Source organism: Pan paniscus, chromosome X (genome assembly GCF_029289425.2).
Source record: "Pan paniscus chromosome X, NHGRI_mPanPan1-v2.0_pri, whole genome shotgun sequence".
In the NCBI taxonomy this organism is placed as follows: Eukaryota; Metazoa; Chordata; class Mammalia; order Primates; family Hominidae; genus Pan; species Pan paniscus.
In genome coordinates, this window is record NC_073272.2 from 107,376,364 (window position 1) to 107,393,172 (window position 16,809).

At 38.4% G+C, this 16,809-nt stretch overlaps 1 protein-coding gene and 1 long non-coding RNA gene across 5 annotated transcripts in view; one reads left to right on the plus strand and one right to left on the minus strand.

Annotated features, from left to right (window-relative positions):
* The window catches only part of MID2 (midline 2), a 104,270-nt gene that overhangs the window by 75,079 nt on the left and 12,382 nt on the right, over positions 1-16,809 (plus strand). For all 4 annotated transcript variants that reach the window (XM_034950579.4, XM_057301205.2, XM_034950578.4 and 1 more), the window contains exons 4-5: positions 5,838-5,945; positions 7,389-7,537. In XM_034950579.4, the coding sequence (XP_034806470.1) occupies positions 5,838-5,945; positions 7,389-7,537 (257 nt within the window). The remainder of the gene's footprint in view (positions 1-5,837; positions 5,946-7,388; positions 7,538-16,809) is intronic.
* Positions 1-16,809, minus strand: part of LOC100990960 (uncharacterized) — a 39,950-nt gene that overhangs the window by 1,823 nt on the left and 21,318 nt on the right. The gene's annotated exons all lie outside the window — the stretch shown is intronic.

A 16,809-nucleotide genomic window follows, 5' to 3' on the forward strand; every position in this document is an offset into this window, starting at 1 on the left:
TACTGTGTCTGCCTTCTCTCTTCACCTTGCTCTCAACTAAGATGTCAATTAACAATTCTTAAGGTGTTACTATAATGCTAAGATCCTGACATTTTTATCCAAGTACTTTCAGAGACTCAAAATGACAGCACAGCTCTCCATAATATATCTCCAACCCTTGTTTCTAGCCTTATTTGCCTCCATTACATCTGTCAGGCTGATCTGCTTTAACCAAGCACATTTTCTATTTTTCTGCTTATGCTTTTGCTCATGCTATTCATGTAATTCACTCTGCCTAAACTTGTCTCCCCTTAAGCTCCATTTCTACCTGCCCAAGTCTTGCTCATCCTTGAAGACCAGCTCAGCTACATGAAACTTTATCTAATCCTCTGATTGTCCTTTTCCAAATTTTCTCTTTCCTATGATCTCATACACCTTTAATTGTATTCTATTATATTACTTGTTTTGCTGGTCCTTAAATTATAATTAGTTGTATTCACACTCATAGTCTCTACTAGACTGTAAGTGCCTTGAAGGCAGAAGCTGAGTCATTTTCATCATTATATCCCACTCAGGGAAAACCAGCACTATGCTGGATACATGTGGGATATACTGTGGTATGTGGGAGACACTCAATAAATGTTTGTTGAAATAAAAACTTCCCCAAATGAACTTTAATGCCAAAATTTCACAATATTCTGGTGAAAGGGAGATCTATTTGGGCAGAAGATTTCAGAGAATAAACTAGGCTGGCATTTACTGTGTAGAGTGGAGAGCACTGAGACGGAGAAACCAGTGAGGAATTCCTTGCCATATAATTATTATTATAATTATTGCATTTCACTTGAGTCTGGGTATATGGGATCATCTACTATTTCATATATCTTGTTCCATCTGAACAGGAAATCTCAGTGCCTTCTGAACTCCTGTGCAGTGATGCACTATAGGACTGATGGATGTGACTAAGCTGAGGTGAAAGTGGAAGTGGGGAAGTTATCGTGGGAGTGGGTTGGAGGGAAGGCTGATGAACTTTAAACCCAGGAATAAAATAACTATAGAATGAGCAATGGAATATCTCCCCTGCCCCCTCCCCCCCCCCAAATCCTAACTATCAAATAAGCTCTCTGAAAGAAGCTAAGGGTAAAAAGGTCTAGTCCATTTACATTTCAGTACAGAAGAGAAACAATTGCCAAAATAACTTTTTGCAGTTTCTTAAATCTTTGCAACTTATGGCTTTGGCGAACTCCCACCTATTTATTTCCTAGTATTGAACAGTGGTAAAGTCCTTCCATCAGGGGCCTTATGTGTTTGTATTAAGAATAGGTGGAAATTGGGGAAGACTAGGTCTTACTCTACAGTCAGTCTTTGGGCTGGGAGGTAATAGGGTAGGATGGGCAGTTGGAAAGAAATATGCAAGTCAAATTTTTGCTGCCTTAAGAAGAAAGTAAAAGAGCAAAGAGCAGAGAAGAGGACCTGGAGACTTACCAGGGAGCCTGTGTTGCCTAGTGTTTAGGACTTGGAAGATTGAGGCTAAGACTCTTAGTCATAAACATCACAAACTGCCTCCCAAAAGTCTTTTTGGGGTGGGTGGATTTATACAAGTAGGTTGCCAAGATTGACCTAATGGTATTTTCAAGGAGGATAGATTTTTTTTCCACAGACATAAAGCCATTTAGACAAAACCACTAACCTAATACAAAGAGTGAATGTCAAATAAAGAGCTAGGGTCTTCCACAAACCAACCAACCAGACAAGTATGCTTATTAAGGTAACCCAGTTATTTTCAGTTAAGCGTTAATAAGCAAGTGAAATACCTCAATGTATTATGTCTTCAAACAAAGAAAATACCAGGGGCTTTCAAATGTCTTCCAAGCAATTTGAGTTGTTTTATTCACATCACAAAGACCGGTTTTCCCTGAAGTATTTCCTGTTCAGAAAACACTTAAGGACCCTGCTCTTCTGGGGTGCTTCTTGACATGAAAAGATTTTAATGTCATTGCTTTACCTTTAGTTTGGAATTGTGCCTCTTCAGCCAACTTTTCATTCTATTAGTTGTGCCTGGTTTTATCTCCCCTGATGTGACTGTCCAAAAAACATTCCCACCCTAGCTCCCTCATTTCACCTTATATTTTCTCTACAAAATACACTCACTGGAGTATATTTTATAATGCTTGACATTCTTATTTTGATTTTTTTACTGTGCTAAATCAGTCAGTAAATGTTTGTTGTAAGGCTTTGTACCAGTTATAATGGGAGAGACAAAGTAGTGTAAAATCTTCCCTCAAGGAGCTTGCTGTCTAATTGAAGATATGTAAGCAAAAGAGTGCTTCTTATATTTGATATTTCCTTTCTATTTCTGATATTCTCCTTGGGTATGCCCTGTCCACATCACAACAGCCTCCTAAATAGTCCTCAGGTTTACTATTACCCTCCATCAAATCAGTCCCTGTTCATCTTCTTAAACAAGTTCACTGTGGTACTTCTCGCACCACCTTACCTTTCCTCCCCTCAAAAATACTACTTAAAGATACCATATTGCCTAAAAATAAAGTTCAGTCTCATTTGTTTGGCTTGAAATTTCTCTCCTTCACACCTTTTTAATCTAAGTCTTATTCCATCTTGAAGATTTAATTCAAGTTCCATTTCATCCATGCATCTTTCCTTCACTTACCCACCAAAAGTAATCTTTCCTTTTAATTTCAGTAGATTATAGTCTACATCACCCATTCAGTATTTAATTTATGCTACCTTGATTGGTTTCTTTTATATGTATATGGCTCTTCCCCATCCAGATTGCAAATTTTTTGAGGGCAGGGCCTTAGCATAATGCTTTGCACAGAAAAGATGCTTGATAAGATGTCTGGTAATGAAGACATGATTTTTCCTGGCTTCAGAGTAGAGGAAAGATTATGAGGATGGTGGCAAAGGAAATATTCTGGAGGTAGGGAGATTAATTAACGAGGTTTTTGCAACAACAGTCCTATCACAATAGGTGATAAGGGCTTCAACCTATTGGTTCCTTGGCTCAGATCCTCACTATATTAACGAATAAGGGTAGTCAAGTGAAGCAGTGGGAGTGGAGAAGGAACAAAGAAACCTGTAACTATTTGCGATCGGTTGGTTGTAAACACTACTGCACTTGGACCAGCCACTGAGGAAATTTAGCATGATTAAAAAGGAAAGGAGGGAAGGACTTCGGGACTGCTGTGAATTTATGTGGGGACAAAGGAGAAGTAGCAGTCAGAGTTTACTGAACCTGAGTAACTGCAATAATGATAGTAGCATTGACACAAAAATAGGAAAATCAGAGGTGGAAGCCAGATCTGGAGAGAAGGTGATAAGTTTGTTTTTAGACTTACTGAGTTTAGGGTAACTTGAGTAACAAAGTGGACATGTCTAATGAGGAGTAAAAGATACCTTTATTCACATTTAATTCAATCCAACAAATAATTACGGAGCATCTACTATGTGCCCATCATGATAGTGGAGATAGATATAGTCACATAAGACACAATTCTTGCCCTCCAGAACTCATGATGGAGTGAGGAAGACAGACTAATATGATAAAATATAGGAAATGGTATAATTGAACTATATATAGAGTATGTGAAAATATAAATAGGGGATCAATTGCTTGTGTCCAAGCAAGTGAGAAAAATCATAGAAGTGATGATCTTTGAAAAGGGCCTTAAAAGATAAGTAGAAATGTGTTCAGTAAACAGATGGGGAAATGACTTTCCAAGTAAAATGACAATCTCGGGCAAAGGCACAGGACATGAAAGTGCATGGCATTCTAGGGGAACAACAAGGAGTCTGAAGTGACTAATGAGAAACGGATGACAGAATAAAGATGGATGATTTGAAAGAGATGATGATTTTCAGAAATTGAAGAAAAGGGTGTTGTTACACTCAACTGGAGAGCAGCATATGTGTAAGGTTAAACGTGTAGTCTCTAGTATTGCACTCTCTCAGCCCAAATCTCATCCCTGCTGCGTACTAACTGTGTAACCTTAAGCAAGTCACTTAATCTCTCTGTGCTTAGTTTTCCTCATCTGTCAAATGTAGATAAAGGTACCTACCTCGGGACTGTTTTGAGGATTGAGAGAGCCAATATATGTAAACTAATTAGAGCAATGCCAGGCATATAGTGTTATGTAAAGGCTAGTCCGAGGATTACATTTGAAGAAACCAGGTACGACATCATTGTGTACTACACCAGTAGCCACCCAAAAAAGAAATTATAAATGGCAATTGTCTAAGTTTCTAGATACTGTAAGCAAGGACCCAGAGAAAACTAAATGAATCTCTTAGTCTCAGATAAAGGAGTTCGTGAGCTGGTGAGATATCTGCCTTGGAAAGGTAGATCCAATTTAGGGAAAGGGTGAGGTGTCTGAGAAAAAAAAGTAGAATGGCTAGAGTGCCATTCAGAGTAAACAGAAGCCCCAATTGTGGCATTGCCCTAGAAAATGGAAAAAAGCAACATAAGATTGTCACTCAGCAACAGACATATTTTATTTCAGTTAAGTAGGAAACAGAAAATTAGCCATCAGTGAGCTTCAAGTATGAGAGAGGGGGTAGTAGGGTCCAGTGACAGGTATTTTGCTCGGGTTGGAGAATATGGAGCAACCCTCTGAAGAGGGATAGCAATTGGAAATGCAGCCCTACCTTGCTAATGAAGCACATCTAGCCCCTTGAGTTTTGATGCTCTCAAGTAACCCATTGTCTGTTCCTCAGCCTTCTAGAGCTCTGCTCGAGTGATCCTTGAATAGACTCTTGGAATGCTTGTGCTTCCCTGTATGACTGCTCTGTGTGCTGCTGAAATGGAACTGAACCTCGCCCGCCCACCCAGCCAGCCCAGGGGTTTCACTTGACAGAACTCGGTTTGAATTCTGGTTTTACCACTTACTAGTTGTGTGATTTTTGAGCAAGTCACTAAAATTCTCTACGCCTCAGTTTCCCCGTATGTGAAATGGGAATAAACATGGTTCCTATATTTTAAAATTGTTATGATAATTACATGAAATAATTTACCTATGAAGTGCTTGGCAAGTTAAGTACTAAAAAGATGTTAGTTCTTTTCTCCTTCCTTTCCTGTTATACTTGGGCAGCCCCAAAATCCCCTGCTCTCATTTTAGCCCCTCCTGGGGGCTCTGTACCATCTAGTGTCAATAATAATAGAGATGAGAAGAAGGAGAAATCAATCCATGGAAAGAAAATGCAGAATGGTAGTTTTTTTTTTCCAACCCTGACTTTGCAGTAAAGATGTTTTGATGTAGCCAGTATCCCAAAATAGGAAAGGTATTCAGATACTGGACAGCCCAAGGTGAGAAATACCCACTAAAACACGACAACTATCTGAAAAATATATACACATGAATATATGTTTAATGATATATTTAATGTGAAAAATTAGAAGGGAACAAGGAAAACTGAAAACATTTTTGTTAGCACAATATATTGTTGTAATGTTATCTTAATATTGTGCCTGTGGAGGAGGATACTCTTTTCTTGACATACATAAATCTCCTTACCCTCTTTCCAAAAGAACAGCAGGAGGAAAGGGTACTGGAGTAAAGGGAATTGTTCAATGGGAATAACATGCCCCCATCTCATCTGTCCTTCTGCCCAGCCTTCCATTAACCATCATGATCTACCAGAGGCCTGGAGAGCTTCCTAACTGTGGTGCTTCAATGCCCTTGCATCATTAATATCATCATCTCTACCCTTCTTCTAGGAGTGGATCTTATGAGGGAGGTATGGAAGAAGTTGTGCATGCTTAGCTGTCAGTCCGAACCTTTTAGAGCCAGCAGGGGACAAAGGCAACAATCACTGTGTAATACTCTGAAATTTCTTGGCAGGTGAATACTGCTATGCATGAGGCAAAACTTATGGAAGAATGTGACGAGTTGGTAGAGATCATCCAGCAGAGGAAGCAAATGATCGCTGTCAAAATCAAAGAGACAAAGGTAAAGCGCAGCACTTCAGTGAATCCAAGGAAGGGTTGACTTTACAAATATCAAAGTTTGATCCAGAGGATTCCGGTTTGATCATGAAATCAAGAAGAAATGAAATTATAGGGGGAGAGGCAAAGAAGTGATGTTTGGCCTACTGCTCTGAATCCAGTAAAAACGATGGCCATTCTGGGGTGTTAGAAACGTTCTATATCTTGACCTGGTTTACGTGGGTGTATGTGTAGGCAAAAGTTCATTGAGCTGTACACTTAGGATTTGGGTGCTTTACTGTTGTATGTTATAACTCAATGAAAAGGAAAAAAGTAATGGTAGAAATGTGAGTCAGGATTATGGACCATGAATTCCAGGATGAGGACTCTGGGCTTAATCTGAAAAGTGTTGGGCAGCCATTCTTGTTTCTTAGGAAGGGAGAAAGACGGATTGATATGGCAGAGGTATGCACGGTAGATCAGAATGGGATGATACCAAAGTCAGGGTAGCAAGTTATGAGACTTATGGAATGATGCTTTGTAAGAATTGATAAAGACCTAAACCAGAGTAGTGGCAGCACAAATGGGAGGGAAGAACACAACAGGCATTGCTAGAAAGGAAATGATAGGAAACATTGAACTTTTAAATATAAAAGACAAATGAGAGAGAGGGAAGACTCAGTGAAGACATTCAGGTTTCTAGCCTGGGAACTGAAGAATCATGATCATAAGCGTCAAGTGTGAGCCTCCATACAGCTGTATGGTTTTAGGCTTGTTGGCTTGCTCGTCAGTGTTAGTGGTTTTAAGTTCATGCTGTGTGTATAATGTGAGATGTTTTGAGAGGCTAGAGTGATCACTAATAATTTGTGCCATGCTGAGTGGTTATAGCTTATCCAGGAAACTAAAGTTTCCAAGAATACAGATTTGTGAACACACAGGTATGCATAAAGACACTTAGAGAAATATGTACAAAGAACTGTAGATACTCATAAAGAAAAATATGGTGCTTTTTAGTAAACATATATGTGAAAAATATATTGACAACAAAATGTAAACAAACAAAAATGTAAACAATTATAATCTCTGGGTGGTAGTGTTTCTTTTATACTTTTTATTTTCTGAATTTTCTATAATGGGCATGCATTGATTTATAACCAGAAAAATTAGTGTTACTAATCACAGAGACAAAGGTAAAGCGCTTACTAATACACAGAGGAGGTAGATAACCGAGAGTATATGACTGTGTTGCAGCCTAAGTATGCAAGCAGTAGATAAGAGAAGGAGGGGTTGGCACAAGAGACACAGTGGGTAGGGTGAGAAGGTGAGTGGTTAGTACAGGGACCATGGAATATTAATAAACCTTATTTTTAGAATCACTGCAGCATGCCTCCTTCATGTTGTTTTTTATTGTTTTTAATTAAGCACTGCATGTTTTATCTTATTTTTTTCTTTTACTAATTCCTTAAAGGTTATGAAACTGAGAAAGTTGGCACAGCAGGTTGCTAATTGCCGCCAGTGTCTTGAACGGTCAACAGTCCTCATCAACCAAGCTGAGCATATCCTGAAAGAAAATGACCAGGCACGGTTTCTACAGTCTGCAAAAAATATTGCTGAGAGGTCAGTTCCTTATATTCTTTGGAAATGCCTGCTCTTGTGAAAAGAGGCCAATTTAAAGTCACTTAAAGTTCAGGCATGTATCTAACAGCTGCCACCTGAAGATTTTACCAGTTAAGTAGCTATTGAGCCTCAGTGGTAAATTACCCTTTGGATTTCTGGACCCTTGTCTCTGTCTCTGCAGCCTATCAGCTCTTTTAAGGCACAGTCAAGTACCAGCCGTAGCTATTGCCATAGCTCCTTGCTGCTCACTCAGCGCATGAGTTTTCTATGATGGTGTTGGTATAAGGGTAGAGAAACTTTTAGCTATATTGATAGGTGTGTGCTCTTCTCAGTCTGCATGCAGTTTCTATTGCTTTCATTTAGTTATTCTGCACATAAATCCTTTATGGCAGTAATTTTTAGGCCTTTATTTAATCACTCACCCCTTTCTAAATTAGATGAGAGTCATGAACCTTCTTCCAGAGGAAAAACAATGCATTTAATAAATATACACAGATAATTTTCTATACTATTTCAGAGGACTTGCAGATCCTTAGAAGCCCATCCATAGACCACTGGCAAAAAAACCAGGGTCTAAAGTGAAACATTGTTCAGTATAGTCACCAAGACTTCAAGGGGCTGCAGAGGCTCATAAGGCCAGATTTGACCTCCATATATCTCCTTCTCATTCATTGAAGACCTTGGCTCCAGGCTCACAGTGTTCCTCCTATTGCCTCTGCCATCATTTTGGGTGACTTCAGCAACAACCACATGGCTGACTCATCTAATGCTTTAGCCATCTAGCTTCTTTAACATCCCCTCCAACAGTGACTCTCACCTCAGAGCTCCATCTCATCCACCCATTTTCATGGACCACATGCTGAATGAACTTCACCATCACTCAGAATTGCACTGAAATCATAACTTAAAACACGCCAGTTTTTAACTATAACCTCTACTTAACAACTCTTTTTTCTTATTTTTGTTTTGTTTTGTTTGAGACAGAGTCTCACTCTGTTGCCCAGGCTGGAGTACAGTGGTGCGATCTTGGCTCACTGCATCCTCTGCCTCCCAGGTTCAAAGGATTCTCCTGACTTAGCCTCCCAAGTAGCTGGGATTATAGGCATGCACCACCATGCCTGGCTAATTTTTGTATTTTTAGTAGAGATGGGGTTTCGCCATTTTGGCCAGGCTGGTTTCAAATTCCTGGCCTCAAGTAATATGCCCGCCTCAGCCTCCCAAACTGTTGGGATTACAGGCGTGAGCCACTGCCCTCGGCCAACAATTCTTTTTTTCTTCAAATACGTGTATACTTCAACTTTGTTGAGACTGCTAAGGCCTGACTCCTATACTTTCTTCCGACCTACCAGCTATTTCCTGTCTTCGCTTCTTTCTTTAGCCTATTTAGGATCTGTGATTTCTCACTTCAGATACTCTCTTTTCAATATTCTCAATCCCCTTGCCCCATTGTCCTTTTAACATACCAACCTGATAAAGTCCTAACCCTGAATCAGTCCCACTTTTTCCATTCCTATATTTGAGTTGCAGCAACCTACTGGAGAAAATCACATAACCAAAGAGGTTGGTACTACTGCATCACAAATGTATAGCTTCTAAACCTCACCTGGGCCTTCAGTGCTAACCTGAAATCCTTCTGCATTGCTTTGGTCAGCTTTCTTTTTAACTTGTCATCATAATGGCTATCTCAAATCTTTTGTACTTATCTCAGAATTCCAACTCTGCCACTTTTCTGCTTATGCTCAGTAAATGCCCTCTTATTTTACAAAGAACAGTAAGTGTGAAATAGCGAATTCAACTTCTCATATCAAACTTCTGAACACACTTAGGTCCACATCCATTAACTTCTGCCTTCCTTCTGATTAAAATGGAAGAGATGTCTCTTCATTTGTGCTTTGGCCAAATACACTCTTTTTTCCATAGCTTCAATTTATCCCTCTCTATAGTTGACTTCACATCCATTTTTAACCCACTCATGTCTTTCCTACCTAAAACCAACCAAACAAAAAAACCCCATGACTTTCCTCTACTTCATGTCCCCTCCAATTATCACCTGTCCCTCTCCTTCCCTGCACAGCAAACTTCGCGAAAGACTTTACATTTCTTCACCCCTAATTTACTCTTCTGAAATATTTAAAATGTATTTATATCCAAGTAATACCTTGTGCATAGTTAGAAAGTAAAATATTACTATAAGTCATATTGCAAGAAATAGCAATCTCCTCATTCTCAATGTCTGCTCTCTGATAATACTATTATCAATAGAGTTCTTACTTTGTACTGGGCATTATTTTAAGCCTTCATAAGTATTAACTCACTTAATCCTCAAAAAAACTTTATGAGGTAGATACTACTTTTATCCCCATTTTATAAATGAGAGAACGATGTTCAGAGAGGTTAAATAACTTGCTTACAATTGTCCAACTAGTAAGGGGCACAGGCAAGATTCAAATTTAGGGAGTCTAGTGCCACAGTCTACACTTTTACAACAAAGCCAAGCAATTTCAGCTCTATCAGGTGTTTTCATTGGCATGACCTTACATTTCTAAATAACATCCTTACATTGGTAGTTTTAATTTTTTTCAACTTTAGACAGTATCAATTAACTTCTGCAAATTTGGACTTTTTTTCTGCCACTACTTCTACAAATATTTTTATGCCACTTCCTTCCTCTCTATTGGGGATTCCAATTACATGTATATTTGGCTGTCTGAAATTGTCCTATAGCTTACCAATGCTCTATTTTTGTTTTGCAGTCTTTTTATCTTTTTGCCATTGTGAAAACACATGCAAGTGTGTTTCATTTTGGATAGCTTCTATTGATATATCTTCAAGTTCACTAGCCTTTTCTTCTGTGATACCTAATCTGCTGTTAACCCCTCCAGTGTATTTTTTATCTTAGATATTATAGCTTTCATCTCTAGTTTGATTTGGGTCTTTTAAAAAATGTCTTCCATATCTCAAGATATTCAGGCTGGGTGTGGTGGCTCACACCTTTAATCACAGCACTCTGGGAGGCTGAGGTTGGAAGATCACTTGAGACCAGCCTGGGCAACATAGTGAGATTCCATCTAAAAAAAAAAAAAAAAAAAAAAAAGCCTGCATCTGGTGACATGTGCCTGTAGTCCTAGCTACTTGGGAGGCTGAAGCAAGAGGATCTTCTGAGCCCAGGAGTTCAAGGGTACAGTGGGTCACGATGCTGCCACTGCAGTCCAGCCTGGGCAACAGGACAATGTCTTGTCTCTGAAAACAAAAAAAGATATTTAGCCTTTCCTCTAGCTTTCTGAACATATGGAATACAGTTAAAATAATTGCTTTTATGTCCTTGCTTGCTAATTCTAATACCTGTGTCATATCTGGGTCCGTTTCAATTGGTTGCCTTTTCTTCTCATTATGGATTGTATTTTCTTGGTTTTTTGCCTATCAGGTAATTTTTTACTGGATGTCAGACTTGTTAATTTTCTCTTTCGGGATGCTGTATATTTTTGTATTCCTATAAATATTCTTAAACTTTGTTCTGAGACACAGTTAAGTTACTTGAAAACAGCTTGATCCTTTCAAGTCTTGGTTTTCAGATTTGATAGGTGAGATCAGAGCAATGTTTAGTCTGGAGACAATTTTTCCCCACTACTGAGGCAAAACCCTTCTGAGTACTCTATTCCAGTGTCCTGTGAGTCATGAGATTTTCCAGTTTAGCTGGTAGGAACAGACACTATTGCTAGACCTATGTGAGTACCAGGGATTGTTCCCTCTTATCTTTCTGGGTGGCTCTTTCCCCAGCATTATGCAGTTTCCTCGCATGCATTTGTTGATCAGTATTCTGTTGACTACTAGAGGGAAACCCTGAAGGTCTCTAGAATTCTCTCTGCAGCTTTTTCCTCTCTGGTACTATGTCCTGTGAACTCCAGCCAACTTCGTCCACTTGGATTCTCAGCTCTGTCTCCTTAATTTTAGGGAACTCATTGGGCTCTGCCTGGATTTCCCCTTCCTGTACCACTTGATTCCCTTAAGCTTTTCAAACAAACGCTCCTGTAGTTTCTTGAGAAAGAGTACATGGGAAGTAAATTTTCAAGAACTTTTTGCCTAAAAATATTTCAAGTTAATTTTCACACTTGATAGGTTGGAAATAAATTTTGAAGGCATGACTTCATTGTCTCCTGGCTTCCATTATTGTGTTGAGAAGTTCACTGCCGTTTTGAATCCAGATCTTTTGAATATAACCTATGTTTTAAAATCCAGAAGCTTAAACAAAAGTTAATATTACTTTTAATTGACAAATCATAGTTGTATACATTAATGGGTTGCAATGTGATGTTTTGATATATGCATACAATGTGGAATGACTAATCGAAGCCAATTAACATATCCATTACCTCACCATTTTTTGTGGTCAGCCATTGAGATTTACTCTTTTAGCTATTTTGAAACATACAATATGTTATTATTGATTATATTCACACTGCTGCACAACAGATCTCAGAAACTTATTCCTCCTCTAACTGAAACTTTATACCCTTTGTCCAACAACTCCCCATTCCCTCCTCCTCATACCAGCCTCTGGTAACCACCATTCTACTCTCTATTTCTATGAGTTTGATTTTTTCAGATTCCACCTATGTGCGAAATCATATGGTATTTGTCTTTCTGTGCCTGGCTTATTTTACTTAGCATACATCCTCCAGGTTCATTTATGCTGTCAAGGATAACAGGATTTCCTCCAACTTTAGTGGCTGAAAGGTATTACATTATGTATCTATACCACATTTTCTTTATCCATTCATCCATTCATAGAAACTTAGGTAGATTCCATATCTTGGCTATTCTGAATAATGCTTCAGTGAACATGGGAATGCAGACATTTCTTTGACATATTGATTTCAACTTCTTTGGATATATACTGACTAGTGGGATTGCTGGATCCTACAGTAGTTCTATTTTTAGTTTTTTGAGGAACCTCCATACTGTTTTTTATAATGGCTGTACTAATTTATATTCCCACCAACAATGTATAAGGGTTCCCTTTTCTCTACATCCTCACCAGCACTTATCCTTCCTCTTTTTAATAATAGCCATTACGATCTAGAAGTTTTAAAGATCTTATCTTTAACCCAGTTTTTCTGAAATTTCATCAAGATTTGCCTCTCTTATAGATTTTCCTTTCCTTTCCTTTCCTTTCCTTTCCTTCTCTCTCTCTTTCTCCCTCTCTCTCTCTTTCCTTCTTTCTTTCTTCTTGTTCTGTTGCCCAGGCTGGAGTGCAGTGGCACGATCTCAGCTCACTGCAATCTCCGCCTCCCAGATTCAAGTGATTCTTCTGCCTCAGCCTCCCTGGTAGCTGGGACTACAGGCTCACGCCATTACGCCCGGCTAATTTTGGTATTTTTAGTAGAGATGAGGTTTCACCATGTTGGCCAGGGTGGTCTCGAACTCCTGATCTCCAGTGATCTGCCCACCTTGGCCTCCCAAAGTGCTGAGATTACAGGTGTGAGCCACCGTGCCTGGCGCGTTGTGGACTTTTTGTCATTCATTTTTCCTGGGCACTCAGTGAATCTTTCTAATCTAAAGACTGGTGACCTCTAGCTCTGGGAAATGTTCTTGTATTATTTGCTAATAATTTCCTCCCCTTTATTCTTTCTCTTCTTTGTTTATGGGACTTTGATTAGTGAACTGTTGGACATCCTAGACTTTTTTTCTCTAATTTTATCTTTTCCATTTTCCATGACTTTGTCTTCTTATTTTACTAAGATACTTCCTTAATTTTTCATTAAATCCTTCTATTGAAATTTTAATTTCAGCATTCCTAATTTTATTCACAAGAGCTCATCCTTCACCTTGTTTCTTTTTTAGCATTCTGTTTTTGCTTTGTGGATACGAACTATTTGGTTTTCTTCTTGAGAATATTATCATTTTTAAAAGTTTGCTTCTAAACCCTGCATTGTCTGGGTTTCCTCCCAGTTCCTTTTCTCTGTTAGTTTAAATTGCTGTCTTTTCCTAAATATCTGGAAAACTACTGGCTGTGTGTTTGAGTTTAAGCACTAAAAGATGACTGGAAACTCTGAGTGGATGGGAATAATTTATGGGTTGGTGAACTTTGCTATAGGATTATAAGGCGGAATGCCGGCTTTTTATTGATGGACTCCCAAGTGTCAGTTCTGTAGGTCTTTTCTCTTGGGTCAGTTTCCCTTGGATGAAATCCTCCAATCTCCTGCTTTTGATTGGAGGGGCAGTGGTGTGGAAGGTATAAGCCTGGCTGCCAGCATTCTGGGAGCCAAGGAGGGAAAAGGAGCTGAGAGTTTTAAGACTGCTTTTAGTATAATGTCAAAGATCAGCAGAAAGTAAAACTCACATATCCTGCCAGAATGAGGGAAGGGTAGTCTCTGGTTTAGTGTGCATGGATCTGTGGATCTAGTTGTTCCTCATGCAAACTTTCAACTTTCTGTGGCACTAAATCAACTTGATGTTGTTGGCTTCCTGATCTAGCTTTCTCTGGTCTGTTATTGGTTACCACACATTCATCCCTTTCCAGCTTCCAAACATTTGTTGACAATCTTTTACTTGTTGGCATCTCTTTTCCATTCTCTTTGTCTTTGTGGGTTTATGACATTTCATTCTTTGACTGTTATTTCAGTGAGATTTCATGAAAGCAAAAATAAAACATATATTCAAACCACTGTATTTAATAATCTCTGCTCTCCAACCCTCTGAAATGTTTTGTCCCACTACCACACCATTGAAAGTATTCTTTTCAAGGTCATCAAATGAATACCTTGTTGCTGAATATAATAGACACCCCTTTGTTTCATCTTACTTGATCTCTCAGTAGCATTTGTCCTCCTGAACATTTTTACTTGAAATTTCTCTGCCCTTACCTTCCATGAACACTCCTGGTTTTCTTCCTACTTTGTTGTTTTTGTTTTGTTTTGCCTTTGGGAGCAATGTTTCCTTGGCCTATTCCTTTAATGCTATTGTTCTTTGTGATTGTGTCTTAGGTTATTCTCTTCTCTCATTACACGTTCTCCTTGTTGCAAACTCATTGGTTCCTAGGGCTTCAATTACCATCTAGATGGTTATGATTCCCAACTCTTTATCTGAATCTTCTTTTCATAGGCTCAGGTATAACCTGAGGTGTAGGTGGAATAGATGACTATCTATGTAGTATGACTTGAGAATCATCTACTCACCTTCAATACTGGTCTCCCACAGGGTCTGAAATTTTCCCCCACCATTATGCATTGTATTGTGTTAAGCCACCATGACTTCAGTTAAAATGAAATTTTAGCTGGGAGAGATATGCCTTTCCCCTTACAAATGACACCTTATATTATGTGCAATAGAAACCAAGGCCTTGAGAGACTGCAACAAGATCGCTAATGTTGTGTTTTGCTTAAATAAAAAAACACAGACAGTCAGATACACACACACACACACCCCACCATGTCACTTTTAACCCATTCTTAACCTTTTGTCCATCATTAACATTTAGGAATATGGTATTCTAATATTTCTATTTAGATATATTTCACAAACATGATATGCTATATATACTATATTATACTCTACATTTGAAACAATGTATCACAAACTTTTCTCTATATCATTGGATATTATAAAACCTGATTTCCAATTGCTTCATGTTATTTTATCTTTTGATGTATAGTACATTACTTAACTCAGTCTCCACTGTTAGACAATCAGGCTACATGTGGTGTGTTGAGTGCCCTTGTAGTTCTATCTTTGCATACATCTCAATTATTTCCATAATAAAAATTTTATGAAATAGAACTGTGGTGTCAAAGAAGACTTATATTTTAAGCTATTTTGAAATTTAATGCTAATTTGGCCTTCAAAATATGTATCAATTTCAATCCTATTACAAATATGTAGGCATTATTGACTATAGGCATAAAAGCTCCTATGCTGTCATTTGTTTGTAATTTAAACGCTATCTCATTTTAATTTACATTTCTTTGATTTCTCATAAAGGTGGACTTTTTAAATATATTTATTGGCCATTTGTTTGCTTTGACTTTGTTTTCTTTGATGCTTTGTGAATTAACCCTTTTTGTTTTGTTTGTTTACACTCATGCTTATTCCAAGACACTTTAAAATCTGGTCTCTTTGCCTCCAATTTTGACCCTTTCCAATCCCTCCACTGAAGCCATAGTAGTATTCCTGAAACATGAATTTCAGCATATTATTTCCCCACCTAATGCTTAGTGACTCCCATCGTTCTTAAGATAAAATCCAACGTTTGTAACATGGCCTACAAAGTCCTGCATGATTTTGTCTCATTCTCCAGGCTTCAAACAAGAGAGAACACACACACATCCACATAGTCTTTGCTTAGTTAACTCTTACTCATTACGTAGGTCATTGGTGAAAATCGACTTCCACATGGGAGATATCCCTTAGCTCCCAAGTCTCTTTAGATAACTCCTGTGTATGCTCTACTCCCTTTGTAGCATCACTTCTATTGCCCACGTAATGTCTTTCTCCTTCATGATGTGTGAGCTCTTGAAGGCAAGAACCACAGCAAAGCTTGTTCACTTTGTGTATCTCCAGTGCCCAGTACAGTGCCTGGCACATTAGTTGTGCTTAATAAGTATTGGATAGATGGATGGAGGAAATAAAGAAGATTGGAGAGGCCAGAAAGAAATTCCATGAGCTAATTTTCTAGATTAACTGTTATCCTAAAGAAGTTGTTGTCTCCTTACTCACCAAATCCTGGCTATTCATGTGAGACCTTATGATTGTACTGAGCTAGTCTTTCATTTGGCCTGTAGTTTATCACTGAAACATCTCTATTTTCAGAAACAATAAGAGATGTTGTTGGTAGATGTATAGCAGGGTATATGTACATGAGGATATGTATTTTTCAGTTTCCCATTCCCTTACAACTAGTTCACCATAAAAGTTTCCTCTCTGGTCTTCCTACATTCAATGCCTTTTCTCTCTCCTCTAACCTACATATTGTTGCCAAGTGAATTTTTCTTTCCTCACCATCATTTACATGTTCAAGGATCTCATTGGCTCTGATTTAGAAGACCTTGCACAGGACTAAAACATGTATATTTTGGCAAAAGCTCCTCCAGATAATCCTGATGTGTAGCGATGGCTAAAAATTGCTGAAATATGTAAAATATACCTCAATTTTTTGAAGAAAAGAACAGTCTAAATGGTTAAGGTTATAGAATTTAGAATCAGATGGACATGGGCTCAATTATATTTCTGACTCTTACTGGTTGTGTGATCTTGGACAAGTTACTTAGCATTTCAAT